The 22477-nt window shown below is 37.2% G+C and overlaps 1 protein-coding gene across 3 annotated transcripts; it reads left to right on the top strand.

Annotated features, from left to right (window-relative positions):
- Positions 1-1846: 1846 nt before the first annotated feature.
- On the top strand, positions 1847-21943 carry LOC108679699 (ubiquitin-related modifier 1 homolog). 3 transcript variants are annotated; one of them, XM_018168408.2, is made up of 4 exons: positions 1847-1910; positions 15601-15987; positions 17036-17158; positions 19493-19861. In XM_018168408.2, exons 2-4 carry the CDS (start codon positions 15814-15816, stop codon positions 19511-19513), a joined length of 318 nt encoding a protein of 105 aa, XP_018023897.1. In that variant the 5' UTR covers positions 1847-1910; positions 15601-15813; the 3' UTR covers positions 19514-19861. The 3 variants fall into 3 exon arrangements, with proteins under 3 accessions (XP_018023897.1, XP_047737482.1, XP_018023898.1); XM_047881526.1 differs by lacking the exons at positions 15601-15987; positions 17036-17158; positions 19493-19861 and adding an exon at positions 12440-15301 and having other exon boundaries at positions 1851-1910; XM_018168409.2 differs by lacking the exons at positions 15601-15987; positions 17036-17158 and having other exon boundaries at positions 1854-1910; positions 19493-21943.
- The last annotated feature ends 534 nt before the right edge of the window (positions 21944-22477 follow it).

Raw genomic sequence — 22477 nt, 5'->3', positions numbered from 1 at the left:
ATTTGTTCTCTATTAAAATCTGCCCAAAGTTATTTACAAACGAGCAATCCCAGGTGGCCTCTCATCACTCTCAAGCGTCTTCATTCTCAGCTAGTCAGGCGGCCGTACGTTACTTAGTCATGTGACCATTTGCTGGCCGCTTACTCGCCACTAAATACAAACATGTTTGAGTTTACTGGCCGACTCTTGCTACTGAATCACTAAACTGCCGGAACCGCTCTACACGAGGTCAGCAGCCCAATAATAAGTACTAGTGGCGGTTAGTAGTGAGTAGTTATAATGGCCGCCATTACCGTCCTCGCGAACAAAAGCCTCGAGTTCATGGGTTGAAATTTTCCACGAACTTAACTTAACTTAACTAACTCATGGTCCATGAACTTAATTTAGGTTTTGTAATTGTTTCGTTAAGGAATATGAATAATTTTGAAAAAATAATCTTCAATAGAAAATTCCTGTTTAATATGGCGTCATAGTTAGGTTGTAGTGCAATGATTTTTGAACGCCAGATAATGCAGTTAATAACATTTGTGTTTGAAATTCATTCGTTGCTTCAACGATGAATATGAATTGCAGGCGTGCTATTTAATTCAACAATGAAGTTTTTTTTCAAGGCTAGCCAAACGTGGTTTCATTTGAACATCCTAATAATTATGCACTGACTTTTAATTATGTGATTAATAATTCGCGTATATTAGTGTTTATCGTTTTTTGACGCTTTCGTTTGTAATTTAAAAACGGTGATGGGCAATGCCTGGTGGGCGCAGCTGAGCACCACAAATATAATTCTAAAATTATCCCTGGACTCAACACTGAGTCACAGCATGCAATAACTACACTCAGCCTCAGAAATAAGAGTCAAAACCCACGCTGGAACACGTAAGTCAGATCAGTTCCGCCCTGCCAACAGCGCGGTAATCTACAGCCACTACTTCGAGATGCGTGCTAGAGGCCAGCATTGCCCAGTCCGCACTCCATTTCGTATTCTGTTCAGTAGGTAAGCACGCTAGAAGGTAATGTAGTCATTGAATATAGGTGCTCAATGTAATAACGCCTGAAGTCTACAGTAACTACTCAAGCATGCCCGCTTCAAACACGCAGTTTTGCATCCGGCTTCACCTACTCATGCTGTCCCGACTCTACACCTAAATCCAACCTGAACGAAACCAAACTCATCGGTTGCGGGAAGGTTGAGAGGAGACGCAAATGAGTAGGCAGAGCCAGTCATTTGCTGCAAGAAAGCGGAGAGTCAGGGCAACCTGAGCTGGTGAGACCGAATGCAGAACTGCAAACTTATTAGCAAGCGTGCTCGTAGTAGCTGTATATTTACGGTGCCTTTGTTTATTAAGCATTGCGAAATTGATCTGGCTTACAGTGATCGTTATCTGCGGCATCTACTTCTGAGGCTGATTGTAGGTACTTCAATCCACGTAACAACGTAGGCGTTGTCTCCATGACTAATTTAATACTTAAATTCATGGCCAACGGCTGCACAAAAAACTAAGCAAAAGCATATACGATTACAAGAGCGTATTTTGAATAAAAAGCTTTGCTGTTAATTATGTCAAGATCGGTTCTGATTTGACCATGTTATGCGACGTGTAGCAAGAGTTGTAAAAAAACACCTAAGCGTTTGAGAGCGACATTTTTATTGAAAAAAAAAATAAATTTGAAACGGTTAAATATTCTATTTATGAGTAGAAGTTAGTCATTATGTTCAACGTATATACCAGAATACTCAGAAATAACGTGTTCCTTTAGTGAACCAATACTTTTACATTTTTGCGTCGTACCATATTGAGCTTGTTTCGCCACATATTAGCTTTAGCTGCAGAGTGCAGAAAGTCATTTCGCCGATTAATCACGTTGATCAAGGGCCGAACATCAAGCCTTGCTCAGGCATTTGTAAGCGGGTGAGTGTGTTCTAAATGAGTTGCCTTCGTAACTGTCTATATGTTGTGTCTTACTACAGTGTTAATTTTTAGTGGCTTATATACCGCTCCGCACTTGACTCGCTTGGCGCTTGCAACTTCATGCAAGTTCAAAGTTGCAACTCGCATTATACATTAACATAACATAGTAAAAAAAACGATGGCGGTGCCACTGGCTGGCTGCTGAGGCAGGTTGGCACTTGGCAGTCCATCGTGTGAGCACTGCCACTGTGCAGTCTACCATAGACTGCAAATTGGCAGTGCTCATTTCATGGGAATTTTCAAGCCGTGAGTAAAGCTTGTCTCAGTTGTCTGATAGTTTTTGATCCACTAATTTCTCTGTCCATCAATAATCTCCTAATTCTTAACAAGGTATCAAAACTGCATAATTGAGCTGCAAGATTCTAAATTAATGTGAAATATTACTGATTTTTGTGTCCAATTATTAGTAGGTACTAGCCTACTAGGTACTAGGTATCATATCTATTTATCAATACCTTGTCAGGCTTGTCTACTAGTCAGTCTATCAGTGTTCATAATCATAACTGTGAGTAGCTAATACCTAAGTCTTCCAAAAAAATTGTAAAAACATGCAGGCAGCAGACTTGATACTGGCAAACCAGAGATTTTTTAGAATCAGTGCATTTTTAATTTCCTCAATTACTCAATATTTAAATCAATTTCTTAAGTATGATAATGCTGGTATGGTATCCATATTCCATGATACTTTACTCGAGTTTACTGGTCTACTTATAAGTAATCAAAATTGAACTTGTAGGAGAGTCTAAAAAACTCTCTGCTTTGCCACTATGCAAGTTGATATTTTGTTATAATTTCATCATTAACTGTGACGTCTGTGAGTCTGTGACTCAGACTGCAAATGTTCTCTTTTGTTTTGACTCTTGAGACTTGAGTAGGTGACAGTTTGATACAGGTTTATAACCATTAACCAAACAGAGAACTTGAATAGGAGCCATTTGAGCCAATCTGGATTATTGGAAAGAATTAGTCCAAAAATTGTGGGTTAAAACTTCAAAGACTAAGAGAATATTTGAAACTTGTAGTTGTAGGCAGTACTCACATAGTGGCAAATCAGAGAGTTTTTTAGACTCTCTTAACTTACAGTTACTCACTGAGAGTCTGAGTCTCAAGTTCATTTATGAGTCCTATATATACTGCCAACCAGGATGGAATTCTAATATTGACAGTTCATATATTATTCCCAATACACCTACTCCAGTTTTTCAATACAACATTATTTTAGGCAAAAAAATGAACTTCTTATAGGCTTAAAACACGTATGGGTATGCTAAGTTTCTATAAGGTAATTCACTTGGAAATGTTGCGTGCCAGCAAGGCTGCAGGCGCAGCTTTCACTCAAAAATTAAAAGTATACAAAGTATTAGTTTGTTAAAGATTTGTCTCTTAATATGACTGCAAAGAAGTAAACTTAATAAAGTAATTACAGCTACCGTGACTACGCTGTCAAGCAGACTTTTCGATGATGCACACACTAAACACGAGAATACATAGAACAACAAAAGCAGTCGCCCGGCATGCAACTGCGAAAACAAATGACGATTGCGGCAGCGGCGCACGGATCATAACGCTAATATAGTCAATGCAAGAGAATGATTAATTATGATATTTCTGATAGAGATTTGAAATATTTTCGGAAGCCTAAAACTATAACAAATTATTTCGTTACTTTGACATGCTTGATTTCAAAATAAATATTTTAATGTGAATTCATGAAAAACGTTTAAAATAAATTGAATAATGTTCATTTATATCTATAGGTGGGAGTAATTCGAGTAAACAACTACGAATCGATTTATTATCCTTTAAATAAGAATCTTTGCATTGAAACTTCTGGAAGATGTGTCCACCGCAATATTTGTACAGTGGTATCAAGAGTCAAAGCCGTCAACCGATCGTTGGATGGCCGCAAATATGTCGCATCATTCTACCTATTACAGTCAATAGAACCTAAATAAACTCTGTTCATCAAAAGGACAAAAAGCTTATGTATCAAACATACGTGGTAGTACAATAAATTTTGAGATCTCCAGTCATGAGACTTAAATTCATACCCATAGGTGATCTTGAATTTCTGCACTGCGTTCAATTAAGCAATTTGTAAAATCATAAATTTCAAATAGGTACCGTACCAACTTTTTCAATTTAATTCTGAATGAGTTGCGTCTGTTGAATTTTAATAGGGATCATTAATTTTTGCATCGTATTTCTGAAAATCAAGTACCTATTTCATTTCTTTTAAATTAAAAACATTCTTTTACATCAAAAACAACAATTTTTTTTCTTACAGTTTCTTTGATAATTGATGATCTCACTCATATAACTTAATATTTTAGATTTAATGATTTTGTCACTTCGGTGACTAAACTTTCTTTGGTTCATTAAAATAAAATAATTACTGCTTATAAACAACCAACGTTTTCTAAAAGACACAAGACATTCGAAAACTCGCCATGGGAGACAAAATCATTCAGGATTTGAAGTGAAGTGAAGTTATTAAGACAAATTCGACATTATAGGGTGAAAACATGAATAAATTCGTATTTAGAAGCGTATCAATTGGTGTTTAAATTTTTAAATAATTTTCCATCATTTAAATGTCACTGTGAAATGTGGATCAAATCTATTTATTATGAAATTGAACTTTACAAGACCAAAACAAGGTGTCTGACACCGTCTTGTCTAATGTCAACAGTCAACACAATGTTGCCATACACCATGAAAGATTAGCAGTTTATCCCATCATTCCATGTGGATTTGAGAACTTTGTTGGTATTGGTGAAATCGTGAGAATTTTCTGTGAAAGTTTATTTTGGAACATATTCATTACAAAATTTGTTGATACGGATACACGACTAGTGATGTATTGGAGGGAAGAGTCGCCGACTTTTTATCGGTTTTCGAACCACACGCAAGCGAGTTAGAGGAAGTGCAGCTGTCCGGTGTCCGCAGTTTCTGACGAGCTCAGTGTAAGAGTATGAGTAATTGAGTATCAATTGTCACTTCGGTGGAAGGTGTAAGGTGGTAAATTTTCCGATACATTTTCTTTTGTTAACATGATAATATATTATCTATACAGAATTCCATACTGCTGCCAACCGGGGCTACTCGGGACAATTTCGAACGTTTTTCATTCATAATTTCTTACCATGAAACATTTCATAAATAAGTTTAGGCTCATTTCAAAGCTCTTTGCAAGGGCTATCTCATGGTTTCTCCTAAAAAATTCCATATGCTATTGGTAAGGTGCCAGAAGCAAAAAAAGTGTCCCGAGTAGCCCCGTCAAACGGGGTCACTCGGAACACTTGGAAATTGGAATAAAACTTCATTTTAAAGCATTTGAAGCATGCAGAGTGTACTCATCCATTACTAACAGACTAACAGTACTCTGAACTCTGAAGTCCTCCTTTTTCATTGTAGATGATGTAGAGGTAGAATAAATGACATTTTCTGTAATTTTTACTTGTTTTCATTTCTTGATGTGATTTTACCATATACATTAATTACCGTATTATTGATGCAATATTACCGTATTATTGATGCAATATTACCGTATCCATGAACATGCCATTGAGCATTCACAACAACCTTGTTCACTGCAAGCTTCATATCAGCAGCCTTATAGCATTTTTTCTGTATCTGTAAGCTTACAGGACGGCTTGTAATTTCACACCATTTTAATTGGCTTAAGTGAATTTACAATAAAAAAAAGACTGAAAAACATACTTGAAACAGAAAGGAATGTTTTAGTGACAACCATCATATGTTTTTGGAGAAATAAATCATAGTTTAGGTCAATTACATTTCATTCTATGATGCCTGGTGCACAATTCTATATATATATATGACTTTCTATGCACAATTTTGTGATGACCGATGATGCACTAATTTCTTGATAAGTGAATTTTTTTTTGCTGAGCGAGGTAAATGTAATCAATTTTCTTTGTTTTTAACCAATTTTTTTCTTGACTGGAGCCTTTGCTAACTGAGGTTCTACTGTAAATGCGTTTTTGGGGGTGTTCCGAATAGCCCCTGGGGTGTCCCGAGTAGCCCCCCCGTGCAGAAATGGCCGCCATTTTCTTTTGGATTGAGGTATGTAAATTCCGCAAATAAAGTTTTCATGCTGACACTTGTCTGCCACTTTTTTCTAAGCAAAATTTTTTAATACGGCAAATATTTTTTTTACTACAGACCTTAGCAGAAGCAACTTTTCAAAATATCATTTTTCACCATTTTTTCAGGAATTTTTCGAAGCTAGTAAATTTAGTATTTTTGAACTTCCTTTATACAACATAGATAGGAAAAATGTTGACGTTATCACCACTATATTTAGTTTTACATTATTCCAATTAGTTTTGCTACTAAAACAGTTTTACTCTGTGTCGGAGGACTGTACCGAGTTATCCCGCCCGTCCCGGGTAGCCCCATTTGACGGTAGACCAGTAAAGTATCCTGGATACCTGCATTAATCATTCATAAAAAATTAGTTTAAATTGTGAGTAAATGAGGAAATTAAAAATTAACTGATTCTAAAAAAATCTGTGGTTTGTCACTATGGATAGTAGGCACTAGGGCAGTACTAGGCACACAGGTTTTTTTTGAGAATTTTTGCACTGGCCATAAAAAGCAGGCAAATGCAACTGTGCAAGCTCAAGCATTTCTGTCTTATTTATGGTCATGAATGGTGATGATGGTCTCAGCCAGTCAGCCTAATTTCCTGGTACAGTATGGCCAGGGTGCAGGGTTTGCAAACAGCATCACCAAGATATGGATTTTTAGCCCAAAACGTTGCCAGGTAATTTTTAATAAGAAAATGCTGCAAGCAACTTTGATAGTATATCCCTTACTCTCCACCAGGGTGGAATTCTAAGATTAGTGGTTCACTTGAAGAAAAGCATTATGCCTTTGAAAAAAATGTTTCAGGCAACTAGAAACAGGTTTGTAAGCTGTCAGAAATTGGCCTTGGCAATTGGCATGAACGTTACGTCAGGCAACACAGAGAAGGTCACTATGCCACTCACGGTCCAGTCATGGTCCCACAGATAAGCAAGGGGGATCCATAGAAGGAAATACTAATTACTGTTAACATTATGGTTTCAAATTGAATATAAAAACATTTATTACACGTATTTTTATGTCCGCTTTTAAATTGAGGATAAACTCATTGGCAATTGGAGAAACTTTGCAAAGAAAAGGCAATGCACAACATGACACTTGACTCAGTTGACTGACTAGAATATACTTGAAAATTCAGCATTCAAACCTTTAGATTCTGTGAAACTTGCGATTTCTTCATTATTACAACTTTAGAAGGCTCACAATATATCACATAAAGTTTTCACTAAATTATCATCTCAAAGTTTGGGAGCTTTATCTGCAGTTAATGCACTGTAGTTACCTAGCCCACAAATTGCGTAATGAGAGCTAACCAGGAACCACTAACCTTTATTAGATTCCCACCACCTAGTCTGTTGCACACGATTGATTCCGTATGCATGCATGTATAACAATTATGAAAGTTATTAAACCATTCTGTTGAATGTCAGTTACTGATAAATTTGTAATATAGAAGAATTTGAATCATTTTTTCACATGAGTATATTGATGGTTGGTATCCCTGCTACCTTCTTTGTTATTGTTTTTTGTTCGGTTGGTATTCCTGATCGCAACGGAAGGAGTCTGCGTGTCTCAGCTGAGTGCATCTGTGATCAGTTTTGTATTTGTGGATTGAATCATAGGCAGTTTTTCATGTATTTGTGAGTGAATGTACACCGTGAAGATGTTATTCTTTGCAATTTCAATCAATAGTGACATAACTACATTATTGCATTACACAATTGAAATAAGAAGCGTGGCATTATGCATTAAATTAGCATCAGTGCATTAACATTGTGTGCATTTGGGTTGGTCCTTTCTAGCTTTCTAACGCTGATTGGATTCCAGTGGCTGTGATGTTGCACATGTTCTGATGCTAATTGGATTCTTGTGACTGTGACTGACTTGCACACATTCTAGCAATGATTGGATTCATGTGACTGTGAGATTGGATGCATTCAAGCGTTGATTGGATCCTTGTTACTGTGGTGATGTAAGCTCTGTTTTTTCCACTGAAACAGCTGTGACAGCTTGTAGAGACTTATCAGTGATGATGATGGACTGAAAGGATGCTGGCCTTTCCAGATTTTTAGGTCATTTTTTCTGATTTGCTATGTTTACCAGTTAATATACGTATTATGTACCCCTCTGGACTTCCACAGTGTGTCTCCACACACTGCAACACTTACTCATTGCAACTGATTTCTGGACAAGCTTCATTGCATCCTGATCCATCCAATGCACCGGAAACCTTACTGTTTGTGCTTGCAGTCTTTCAGATTTACAATAATTTCAAAGTAATTTCTAAAGTGCAATAATTTTAATCCAAATGTGTTGGCAAGATCTTCTGAAGGCATAAATTTTGCTCGATGCATCACCAAAGATCTTTTGTCAGTTTTGATATTCACCCACTTTCTGCACCCTGGTGGTATGGCTGTCCAAGCAGCCCAATTCTTCAGAATGGAAAAGAAGCCATCCTTCCAATTCAAATTTGGTATATTAGGTTGAATTTTCCAAAAATTATTGGTAAAAATGATTACGGTATTTCACATGCAGTGTTTGTTTCTAGAGGAGTACTAAATTAACCATAACAAATAGTATATTGAAAAGGCCATCACACAACCAATCAGTCTGGAATCTGGATGGGATCATAGGATGACATCACCAATCACCATCTAGTTGGGAAAAGTCTAATTTTTTCTGAAATATTGTGGCTCTAATGCTCAAAGACTCCAAAGTCATATAATATCAGTAGATATGAAATCTTGCAGCTATAATGCAATGTATTTTTGTTTGATTGAAAAAATTCTTGTTCACAGACATGTAATTTCACAAAATTTTCAGCTTCTGCAGTTCTTAGCACCATGCTGCAGTTGAAAAATCCTGCATAATGAGTCAAACCAAAACATTTCGTTGTAGATCACATAGTTGCGGGTCAGGTCAGACTGCATTATAACTGTGTTTATTCTTCAATGAAAATGTACACAAAACATATTGCTTGTTGAGTTGCTTCTAATGCAAAGACATATGTTCTTGTTGCTGTAATGCTGGTTCTAGGGTAAAATTAGAGATATGAGAAAACATGTGAAAAGGACTTTACAAATGAGTTTGCAGCTCATAAATGGCTCTTTATGGCTGGGATATGGAATTCACAGCTTGCAAATACATAAAACTACTGCTTCAAAAATCCAGTCGCAGTTCAAAGATTAGACATTTTCCTCACTAGTTAACAATCCCAAAACCAACCACAGTCTGGAGTGGATGACATCTTAACCAATCACAGCTGGAAAAGAACATGTATCCACCAAAAATGACAAACTTTATGAGTGTATTAAGTTTGTCGTTTTTTGGCAGATACTTGTCCATTTCCAGCTGTGATTGGTTGGAATTACTTGCAGAATTCCAGCCTGTGCTTCTTCCTACTTTCAATCTTTCTTAGAGAGAGCACAAGCCAAGAGCAAGAGACATTTTCAGGAGGCTGCAAGCAGGGCAGGAGATCCTCAGAGATTGCTAGTATGGATCATTATGGCAAACCTTGAGAGTTTTCAGAAAACGGGTAATTTTTCAAGCCCCTTATCTAGTTGAACATTTTATTCAATAACTATATGATAATGCTGATATTCAGGATACTTTATTGATCCACTAGATAGGATACTTTATTGGCCCACTTAACTTTATTGGTATACTAGATTCAAAAAGGTAGTCTAAAAAAGTCTGGTTTGCCACCATGGTAAGGACTGATCACACAGCCATAGTGCAATTCTAGGATTGGCTGTACTTATTGGTCTTGTCGAAGGGTGCCTGGTTTTTTGGGGAGGAGTGGGGTAGTGACAGGAGACAGAACTTCTGACCAACCAAAGTTTGAATTTAAATAATTGATTTTTAAAATTTCAGTTAACACATTGACTACATATTGGTACATATGCATACCATGAAATGTATTTCTCCAGGAGTTAGTGGTACATAATTCAGGTTGTCTAAAATTGGCCAAATCCGAGAACAAAATATATAACTCAGTAGGTACTCACTGCAGTGAGTGACAGAGCGCGCATTTTCTCTTTGACAAAAACTTGAGGTCACGGACAGACGGACGGACAGACGGACATGGCAAGCACAACAGTGCATTTTTTCCATAAATGAGAAAATGCGCTAAAAAGGCAAAAAAAGATCGATAATTCAATGTATACTAGTTTATTTGTAGGTTCCGCTATTAAAATTCCATTTATTTTCTTTTTGCAGTATATAAAATTTAATTAGGAAGTACTCCTATCATAAATTTTAGCCGGCCAACGCAATTGAGAAACACTAAATCACGGAATTTGTCCGGAAAAAATGACCGTCTGGCAACCCTGCTTGAAAAAAAGTACAAAAAATGAAATAATATTACAAGATGAAGCAATCGTAGTCAACTTGTTAAGTTCAAATAAACAATTTTAAATTTAATTATTTTTTTAGATTTCATATTCAGAATGAAGTATAACTTTACAAGTGTTAATTGTTGAAGTAGTGAGTCAGAAAATTCTACTGTTACGATAATTTTTGTCCTGGTCCCAGAAAAATTATCACAATATACAGGGGTTGGACAAAATAAGGGAAACACCTGATATTTGGACATAATTTTTTAACATGTTTTTTAACAATAAAAACGTGATGTATTTTTATGTTTTGTTTATTACTGCTCTTAATTTATATTTTATTATTGCACAGATATTTTAAGTAAATTTGTGTGTCTGCAACCTAACTTATAACCTATAAATGGCAAACTTCTTTGACTTTCAAAGAGGCCAAATCATGGGTGCCCGTGTAGCAGGTGCTAGTGGGACAGAAACTTCCTGATTGCTTGACGTTTCGAGAGGTACTGTCTCAATAGTAATGACTGCTTTTGAAAGAGAAGGAAAAACGTCCTCAGCAAAGCACAGGACAAGCCAAAAATTGAAGTTTTCTGATAGACTGTTGCCTGTTGGTACCTAAATCAAATTGTGAGGGACAATCAAAAGACCAGGGCTGTTGAAATTGCTGCAGACCTCAATGGACACCTACAGAACCTGGATTCCATAAAGACAGTACAGATCTGGATTCTATGGAAGCGCTGCAGTTAGAAAACCTTCGGTTTCAAAAACAAATGCTTCTAAGCATTAAGAGTGGTGTAAAAACCTCTATAATGGGTCCCTCAGGCAGTGGAAAAATATGATTTTCTCTGACAAATCATCATTTACCTAATTTCCAACTTCTGACAGTCAACATTTGGAGACAGCTGAAAGAGTCATTTGACCCTGACTGCCTCCTCCCAACCGTATTACATGGCAAGGGATCCGGGTTGCTATTTCTTGGAAATCCTGTGGATCAATGATTTTTCTTCATGGAAGGATCAACAGCCATGGCTATTTAGAAATTTTGGAGAACCAAGTTCATTCAATGATTCAACTGTTCACTGTTTCTGGAGGAGAATGCGATCTTTCAAGATGATAATCCACACAGCTGGAATTATTAAAAAATGACATGAACATTCTAATAAGGTTGGGCATCTCATTTGGCCACCACAATCACCAGACCTGAATATTATTGAGCATTTATGATAAATTTTGAAGATCCAGGTCAGAAGTCAATTACCGCCGCCATCGTCTCTTTAAAAGAGCTATAGGAAGTTTTAACTGAAGAATGGGTTAAAATCCCTTTGTAAACAATTGATCAATACCTTGCAGAATTGCCGCAAAAGGTGGCCTAACTTTTTTATTTTGTCTAGCCCCTGTATGTGCCTATCCTGTTATCAACCACCTTTCCTAAATTTTGTTTACTGGAGCTTGGAAAAATGATCAATAGTAAAGCTTGAAATCCTCATGATTGACAATATTTACTGCACTTAATGAATTGTGTAAAATATATAAAATTGATTCCAGTGTATAGCAGATTCTAATAAATATTAGATAAGATATTAAATACCATCTTCTAATTTTCTTAATGAGTTAAGACATTGGAGGGCAATAACAAAATGTGCATGTGTTATACTTCAGAAAAATTTATTGCATAAATAAGCTGGGTTAATTTATTTCAAACTAGCACAATGCTCTCAATTGACTCCTGCTAGGTGCTATGAAAAGATATAAATATTTATGTGAGTCAAGTAGTGACGTGAGCACAGCCATTGACATCAACTGAGGCTTCATCATTCTCTATTGTACCTTTTATTGATGAGTTTCCTCATGAATGTTAGACATTTATTATTTGTGAAAAAATTGTGTGACTGGACAATTAGGTGAGATTTTTTACCCTCAAATAAAGTATTAATTTTGAAATTCAAAGTTATTGAACGCACAGTTCATTAATTATGCATCACCTCCTTGCAAAGATTCATTGATAATTTCTTTGTTTCTTTGCAGGGAGGTGACATACCAAGACTGCTTGCTGGCAGCTTCATCTCTCATACTGTAAATGCTGCTCGGTCAACTTTGGCCTCTATGGAGCGCACCTACTTTAATTGCTTATAGTGCTCGCTTGTCAAAGATTAAGATCCAATTGAAAATCAAGAGTCCTATAGTATTCTAGTTCAAAAGAAGATTTTTGGATTTTGATGGATGAAACTCGATGATTTTACACCACTCCTCACGTGGAATGTTTTTTCGTGGTATTTGAAAAATTTTCGAATTTTACATAAAAATAGCTTGATCAAGTCGACGCTAGTAATAAAAGGATTGAAGACGACTGAATGCAAAAGGTTTCTGCTGACTAACTCATTTTTTGACCATCAAAAACAAGCGTCTCTGTGATGGATCGTTGGTACTGGACCGATTCCTCTATGATGCCGGGCGAGGTGGCAAAGTACTCTTGTGCTTGTAAGCGTCTGTATGACGGCGACGATCGAACGTCTTATGAAGATGGTCATTTGAGTATCACGAATGTTCGATTAATGTGGAAACATCCATCTCAATCTAAGTCCCTTGGCCTATCGCTGGCCTTGGTGGTCTTAGTGGAAGAAGAAACAGGCGGATTCTTGTCCAGTGCAAAGTTGGTGATACACCTGAGTCCTAGGCCTCCAGAACAACCCGATGGACCTGTGGGGAAAAGTTCCAACGCTCATATCAAGTTGGCTATCAGGCAGTCGGACCTACAGACAAGCCTTTCACAATTACAGGCCGTGCTCTCTGACCGAGCTTGGGTATCGAGCAGTTTCCGCAATCTTTCTTTAAACCACCCTACTCGTGGCAATGCACCCAAAGCCCCTCGTGCGGGCATCCTGGGCATTGAGAGAGCCTTGGAAGCCAAGCAGCAGGCTGCTAATGAGAGCATATCCAGTGCATTCGAGGATCTGAAACAGCTGATGGTTCAAGCAAAAGATATGGTTGCTTTGTCCCACAACATCGCAGCTCGTATCAAAGAACAAGGCCATGATTCGTCGTCCGATGAAACAACACAATTTCGTTCGTGTCTCCTTAGCCTTGGTATCGACGATCCTGTCACGCGTGACGCCGTGGGATCTACCAACGAATACCACAAAAAACTGGCCAATGAGATCTCGTCGGCTCTGACAATCCCTGTTCAAGAAGCAGGTGGTGTGATGTTGCTTTCAGAAGTATATTGTCGCATCAACCGAGCTCGAGGCATGCAACTGCTGTCGCCTGAAGACGTCGCGAACGCTTGCTCGCTGATGAAAAACTCCAAGTATCCCCTAAACTTGCATGCATTCGAGTCTGGGGTGCAAGTGTTGCAATTGTCTTCGCTGAGTACTGCAAAGCTGGTTAAAGAGACTCGGGATCTGTTGGAGAACGAGTGCGGTGGACGTGATGGGTTTGGAGAGGGTCGCTGGAGGGGGGTGTCTGCAGGAGAAGTGGCCAGACTAGCGGGATTACCGCTGATGTTGGCGAAAGAACGCCTGCTTCTCTGCGAACGCGAAGGCGCCGTGCTAAGAGATGAATCTAATCAAGGCCTTAATTTCTATCCTAACTATTTTGATGCTCTTGAAGCCTAGTCTTCTTAATTGAATTTACTGTAATTCTATTTCAACAATTTTTTTACCGACCTTGTTGATGCTCCTGAGGTCTAGTCTACCGCTAAGTATGATTGTTTTGAGGATTAATGAGTATAACTTTACAATGGATTTACCTGGTGTATTGGTATTTACCTAGATTTTTTCCGAGTACAAGTTAAAATTGCATAAAAGCTTATTATGTTTCACTTCAATCGCTGATTATCAAGCTATAAAGCTAGTTTAATTCGTGCCTACATTACGCAATCACATTTTGGTAAAAGAATTTGGCATGTATTGCAAGTTTTTTTCCATTGTAGTGGTTTTTTACCTAGCTTACTGATTCAAATTAAAATAATTGTAGAAACGTAATTAAATGGTCGATTTTTGTGGAGAATTTGCAATAAGTTTCCAGCCACAAAATGAACTAAAATTTTTCCTACTTTGTCCCAGAATGCGTCTCAACTGTTACGTGTTGCAAATTTTCTGAACGTATCGATATTGCATGCCAACATGTAAGAAATTAGGTTATTGACTTATTGCTTAGTTTAAGCTGATATTATTCGACTTGAAAATTCTGGGTTCGCATTTTTTCACTTTCATTTTTCACATATCGGTTTCGGTAGCAAGAAAGATGCTTGGGTATCTTATTTCTCGTGAACCGTTCTAGATTCCATGTCGGCGAATGACGCTGGTGTTTCCTATGTTATTACTAATGTTTAGAAACACTGCCTCACATATTACGTTTAGAAATATGATAGGTATTTTTGATTCAAAGTAAATTTTAACGGTCCTGAAAAGTTTGATGCTCCCATTAGCTGCAATGTCTCTGTTTCTATAAATGCTCGTTTTCATTATATTTCAAGAGAAACGCGAAATAACCTCCAAAATATTCGACGTGGTACCTACTATTTCAATGTCCACAAACAATTCTTTTATATTGGCCAATTATGCGTATTGTACTGATTGTTACTAAATTTTTCACAGCTTTCGAAAATTTATTATAAACTTTAAATGTTCTCAATCTATTGTCATTTTAAATGAGCAAGTTTGATAGACGAATTACTTCTACACTTCTAAGCTCATTATTGAAACTTTGGCTAGAGGTAATTTTTTCGTTTATAATTGATTGTTACACATAAATTTTACAAAATTAGATTTTGTTTTATCCCCTGAATCTTTTTTCGTTGAAGCATATTCCGTCTTGGAACTAAAAATTTTCTGTATTTTTTTGTAAAAATATTGACAGGTGTCGACAATTTGTTATGAAGTTTTCGCGTAACCATTTTTCGATTGGTAAATTTTGGTTTTCTTTAAGTGTTACTGATGCTTCGTTTACACAGTTGCTTGTCCTACAATCTTGCGGTTAGGTCACATTGAAGAAAAACTTCCCCGACGTAAATCACAAATATCGGCCCTAAGTTGCCGCGTGTTTTTATTTATGCGAGTTTTTTGGTCCTCCTGAAAATTGGTATACGTTTTGTGCAGCAATTTTTTCAAGTATCGATTGTCTATCGTTAACTCCATCCCTTGAGTAGTATCAACTTTGACGTTATTAACAAAGTGATGTTCACGCAGGAAACACTCTGTACGAAGAATCCTCTCGATCACGGGATATTACGTGTCAACTGACGTGCCAGTGAACAAAAATTTTCATCGTAGTTATGCTCTGCACTGTTGAATCGCTCAACATGGATAATTATTAGCCCTGAAAAGTTGAAACAAGCTTTGTGATATTTTAGTGCTTTGCCTTCGGAACACAAGCAAGTATTTGAAGAGAACGATCGTCCTATGGCGTCTGCTTCTAGTACATCAGCTAAGAATCTCTTCGTCGATTCCAAGAGACGTTTGGGTGAAAGAGTCCACGTCAATGTCAACAACTTGGCTTCCATCTGCCGACAAGTGCTGAGAGGATCGCAGTCGGCTGATCTCCTTGTCAAGGCTGCTCGGAACATGGCATTACAGGTCCTTAAGACTCTAGTCTTCGTTTACTCCTCTTTTGCGTATTTGCACTGGCTTAGGTAGTGATTTGCAGAATGGTTTCATGTGTGTACCAGTTTTACTTGGTTACATTTTGTTATTTAATTTTTGTCATATTTTTATTCAGAAATTTTCCCTGTAAAACGACTTTCATCTCTTTAAATTAATTGTACATTTGTATGCCTCTATCGTTTAGATTTTTTAAATATATTTTTAGTATACCTTACCTGAAGGATATGGTTAGAAAAGAACTAAAGTACTAGTAGAATTATTTTTTTATGTAAGAATTGGAATTTCAATTAAGCGTTTCGGATTTAATCCGAATCGCCATCTATGATTGACTCTAGATGATGCATGATTGTTGTCTTGCAATTTAAATTTTCGAAACTGTTGTGTTTAAAACTGTTGTTTCAAAACTTGAATTTAAAATATCGATCGCTCGAACATTTTTGCCCAAAAATTGTATGAAGGAGTTTTACAGAAATTTTGCCACCATTATAACAATTCACTCCCCTTAAAACATTTTTGAGCTAAATTTAGTAGGCACGAACTTTGATGAATACTAAAATACTCGATGGACAATGATGTATGTGATCAAATGTTATTAATGTGAGATTTTTTGGAATGCCTATAAAATATTTTGTGAAACTATTCCTGCTAGCATTGTTGTTTCGCAACGTAGAAAAAGTTGTTATTTTGTCGAAACCAGCGTTTGAAAATTTCAACGCTTCTTCCTCGTTATTGCCCATCCGGCCTTGTGTAAGCTTATGGAATTTGTTAGAAACTTACCGTAAACTAATCCTTCCAATGGATCTGGTATATATTCTGCCGCCATCAACTTGTTTATTTAAAGTACAGCCTTCAAATTAAGTAATATGTCCGAGTAACTTAATCGGTTCTTACCTAATAATTAATTATTCAAGTTTGAAAGTATTATCTATGATTCTGATGCACGGGATTCTTTGGTGCGATTATTTTTTCTATTGTAATTCACAAACTGCCGTCATTAGTAAAATTTCGTTGCTCATTTCAGGACGCAACCCTCGATAGCACTTGGGACAACGCTCAGAAACTCGGCGTGTTGGTGACTCACTTAACGTATCAACAGGAAGCCATCGAACGCTCCGTTTCTGCCTTGCCGGAGATCAAAGAGCAGGTCCGATTTTAAAATTACAGCATTATTTGCCCCGTAAATATGCAATTCAAATATGAAGCTTGGTGCCGATTCATGAATTTATTTTGCTTTGTAATTATAATTTCGAAAATAGGTAATATCCAGCATAAATTTATCTTGTAGCATAATTGCGTCAGATAAGACGCATGTTTTAATGCAATATCTCTTATACAATTGTGAAAACATACCGAGTTTTTCAACCCGGCCCAAGAATGTTGATGCTCCCATTACAATGGTTGTAATGCTATTTATCACGGTTTCTGCCCTGCACTGTTGATGATCACTCTAATGTAAGCCTTGTTTATCCAAGTGTGAATGATTTATGCATACCTATACCTTGCCCGTATAATGTAGATCGTTAAGAGTTCTCATTTATTTTGCTCCTCATTTTTACTCAAACACATCTGCAAGCATCGTTAGTATTGAGACTCTTCTAATGAAGGCGCTCTGTTTGCAATGGATACATTATTGCAAGTTTATGTTTGGTGATCAGACGATCTTGGTAACGTTTGTCCGAGCCTCTGTTCACAAAGCAAGCCAGACAGTGCGTCGCAGTACATTTGTACAGGTGTTTCTGCATTTTTATCTCATTGCATAGGTAATAAATAACAGACTTGATCTCAGCTGTCTTGCGTGCGCACTTGTTCATCAGACCGACAAAAGCTGTATTCACAATATTAATTATTTATATTATTCAATGTTTCATGATCCGTAATAACCAGTCGATATGACTTCATTGATTAAGACTGCCACGCTCTTAGTAGGTATATTTATGCGCTTTTGATAATCGATGCTATCAGTAGGCATTCTTACGCAAGTTTCTGTTTTTCAGCAGGCATTAGGGTTCGCTTTAGTAGGCTTTCTCTGTGCCGGCAGGATTCATTGCAATTCCCGTCTGTCTCTTTCGTGCGGGCTACTGTACAAGTATCTTCGTTTCTGTTGCTGTTCTTTTAACTCTCCTCTTCTTAGTGAGATGCTAACATGGCTTCTTTATCGCAAGATTCAGATTGCTATTCGTTTGAGGCCCATATGGGCAAGAATAATCTTCAATCTAGAAAATTTTCGCTGATCGTCATTAAATTGTTAGTACAGTAAAATGGGGTAACTTAGACCACTTTTTTTATAAATGATGCCATTTTTTACTAGCTAAATTAAACTTGAATTGAATCATGCAAAATACAGGTCTATACTCTAGCTTCACTCACCATAAATTGCTGGCTCCTGCCTCTCATAGTCTTTATGTAATTTCAAAAAAAGTGATGGTCTTTGTTACCCCAGCCCTTGGGGTAACTTAGACCGGGTGGTAAAATCAATTATATTTTTTGGCAAAATAACTCCAAATAACTCCAGGTTTTGGTGCATTGTAGTAGAACTCTTCTAGTTACATATGCAAATGACAAACTTGAGGAAAGTGTCATAGTTTGCAAATGTGGGGCACCGCCCCATAATGAGGGAAATGTGACTACCTAATGGCAGCCCCGATAGGGTAATATTGACTGGCTTGGAAATTAAGTTAAAATTACCATATATAAGACTCTGTAGAGTCTGAAACATAAAGAAAAAACATAAATAGGCTGTCAAACATAAAATATGTATGGTAATTTTATATTAACTTCCAAGCCGGTCTATGTTACCCCGTCAGGGCTGACATTAGGTGGTCTAAGTTACCCCATTTGGGGACGTCGCCCCCCATTTGCAAACTATGACACTTTCCTAAAATTTGTCATTTGCATATGTAACTAGAAAAGTTCTACTAAAATGCATCAAAACCTGGAGTTATTTAACCAAAAAATAAAAAAATTGGAGGGGGTACTCTGACAGGCTTTAAATAATAGCTTTTTTTCGGGGGTCACATTTTTAATTTTTTAACCTATTAGATATGTAAACTTTTCAAATCTTTCTATTGTGTTATGTAGCCTCAGTATTAGGCCTTTAATGCCCATTGACAAAAATTTTCTATGTCAGATAGTTTATGAGTTGTAGGGGTTTTTGTTAAAAAAAACGAAAAGTGGTCTAAGTTACCCCGCCGTTCTAAGTTACTCCATTTTACGGTAATGGTCATATTGTGATTTGCGGTGTGAAGTGGCTTAGTTGCTGATGCGCGAATAAACCTCTTTACTGTTTCGTTACACAATTATCAGTGAATTGGTTTATCACAGTAATTAATTTGGAGTGGCGGTTCGTCGACGAAATTGCCAGGAATTTCTCGCGCTTGCATGGTACATCAAGGGATTTGCATTTCTTTATGATTTGATTATGTGGATGATAACGTAACAAATTTCGTATTTAATCTCTAATATTTTCTTATACCTGCAGGTACAAGCGATGCAACGCTAGACGTCGAGTGCTACTCAGTCCAGTTGGCTGCATCCACATTGATTTTGAATCGATAAACGATAAGAACATACTCAATGCAATTTAGTTCGCATGAGGGTAATACGTAATGTAATATTTTTTTTCGATAAAATTTTAGAGTATTATGTTCAGAAATTGTACCATTCCGAGAAAGTTGTGCTTTAGAAGTGACCTAGAAAATTTACTGTGAAAAACTTCCAGGGACGAGCGAACGATCGCACCTGCTGGAAAAAAAGCCCTGACGAATATATTTGTTGAAAGCTTCTGAAATTAGAATTTTTGTAGACAATTTTTCCATTAAAAGTGGTAGCAAAAACCGAGCGCAATGAAAGTTACCCTGGGCTGGCAGGGTGGTGCTGAAGCCCTCTTTGGCAACGTACGACAGCGCACCGTTGATCTGAACGACATTTCCTGTGTGACCGACGACTGTAAGATCACCGATGGAGCCAACAGGACCGACGAGTCTAAGAGCACCGACAGCCGCGTATGGACGCTCCGCCGGCTTCTCGTGTGGCTCAAAAAAGACTCAGGATTTCTCACTGGGAATGAAGAACTTTTCTTCTCTGGCGACTCAATTCGGAACGGAGTCATGGTCCTAGTCAATGATGTTGACTGGGAACTGCTTGGTGAGCTGGACTATCAGCTAGAACCCGACGATTCTGTAATTTTCATATCTACTTTGCACGGCGGCTAACTCCTATCTTTCCCCTTCTGATAATTCAACCCTCCTGAAATATCTGAAGTTTTAAAATATCATAGTGATAAATGTTGAGTTTTCAAGTTGATCTTGTATGAAATTCATTACTGGCATTAGAATAACGATAAATTCAATTTCGTAATCTGCCGGTTGTGTTATTCACTCCAGTAGAAGTGAAAATGAATAGAATTAGCACTTGAATCTACGGTTACTACATGCCTACGAAAATAGTGTGATGTACCTGAAGTAGTACTTTTTGATGAATGTTGGTGCATGGCTGTTCCTATCGCTGCTTTAACGTCTGCTCGTGCAGTCGTGAACTAAGTCTTTGTGGTGGCTGAAGTAAACACGAGAGTCAGAGCAGTTGGAAATGTTGTTGCCTAATATATTGTGGTTCTTGTAATCTGGGCCATGTTTCATTCTTGTTTTGCTCAGTGTAGCCGGTTTACGCAGTGGCTGTGGATTTATGGCTTTAAGTATTTAAAACTATGTATGATCTAAAACTTCACTGCGTACTTGCCGAAATAACAAAAATTAGAATCAAACTGAATTTGTGCCTAGTGAACTTGACAAATTGATATCTGTTGGATTCAAATTAGTTCGGACAATTTTTTTCAACGATTTACGACAATTTTTATTTGCGACTTGGAGATCACATGATTAGACTCAAGTTATTACAGAATGTACCTAATAAATCGCTCAGGAAATTTCCAAAACGGGGAAATTGCTTAACATAAAGGGCTGAAGGCCAGGGACTGAAATGCTGCTTATGACCATCATTTAGATGCTATTGATTTGAAAGAATTCAAGCCCGATACTTGTTCTGCAATATTCAGTTTAGACTTGCAGGGATCAAGCGTTATTGAGCTGCATTTGTAGGATCGCCAGTTGTCTTCCGTTCTATGTAATATGTAAATACTTTTGCCTATTTTGGATTAAATCGCGCAAAAAATTTAACTTTGGTTTCGCATAGAATTACTTGAATGCCGTCAAGCACATCACAACTGCACGAGTTCTCAATCTTCACGACTGATATGACGAAAACCGTTTTCATCCAACTACAAAGTTCAGTTATCTATCTCCATTTCATAGGAATATTTCGAATTCATATACGTTAAGTCAATACAATTTTTACATGAAAATCGCTAAAACATATCACAAATTCAGGACAATTCTTCAATATTCCCCGCCGTTGAATCGTCCAATAGTCGCCGTTGGTTGAATCAGCCTATAGCCTATGCCGGCTACTTCAGTGTTAGACTTTTAATGCTCAACTCCATCTAATAAATCGCATGAGACTTGATTTTCACAAAGCCTATCTATCTCTTGAGTTACACATTCTAATCTCAAGTACCTATTACATAACCTTTCGTCCAGTCACAATCGCTTACTGTATTAGCTTACCAGATTATCGTATCGTACCTTTGGTATGGGTTACCGATTTTTACATCATAGCCATTGATTTATTTTAGGGCTGATAGCTTTTGGGCTTTAAATGTTCTTTTCAAAATGTAGTTGGTCCACATTCCTAACAAGCTTTCGAATGTTTTCCCATTTTGTTCAAATTTATTATTTCATGGTTCTTTCTTGTCGCGTTTATCCTTGTTAATTATCCTAGCAATTCAGGAGCCGATCTGAAGTAATGCAGTACATTCAAGAAGTTGAATATAACGGTCTGCCTGTGACACCTCAACATCAGTATGACACAGCATTGTCATGATATTTCTACTGGTGCATGAACGCTGTCGTTTCCATATCATCAATTGAAGTAACAAAATCATTAAATAGCAGGTGCATGTTTCAACTGACTCCTTGTGTAAGTTTATGCTCCTTAAGCATCCGAATTACTATTATTAAAATCATAGCAGTGCACTATATAAATTTTCAAATAATTTTCATTTATCATGATTTGAGTGTGACAGATGAGTGTGACTTAAACCATTCGAGTTACGAGGAAAGACAACGGTTCGACGATGTCAGTGTCTATCGTTTCATCGCTGCGACGTTGCAGCCGCTGCAGCTCTCGTCGTCTCTGTTCCCGGGCCAGAAGTTCGTACTCGTTTGCCAAGGTGACTGAAGCATCTGCGGGCGGAGAAAGTTATGAATTAGTTCAAATTTTAACTATTTCCTTTATGATGAGCCTAAAGAAGTTTGTCCTTCAAAAATTTTTCTACTATCTTTTGCCATTCCTCGTATAATTTTTTTTTAATTTGAACTATCCCTATTTGCACGATATAATATTATTTCTT

The sequence above is a fragment of the Hyalella azteca genome, unplaced genomic scaffold, assembly GCF_000764305.2.
Source record: "Hyalella azteca isolate HAZT.00-mixed unplaced genomic scaffold, Hazt_2.0.2 contig8191, whole genome shotgun sequence".
NCBI lineage: Eukaryota > Metazoa > Arthropoda > Malacostraca > Amphipoda > Hyalellidae > Hyalella > Hyalella azteca.
The sequence above is the reverse complement of the archived record's forward strand: the minus strand, read 5'-3'. Positions and strand labels throughout refer to the sequence as shown.

Coding starts and splice junctions, on each gene's coding strand:
- LOC108679699 (XM_047881526.1), top strand. CDS start 12,826: ATGGATCGTTGGTACTGGACCGATTCCTCTATGATGCCGGGCGAGGTG.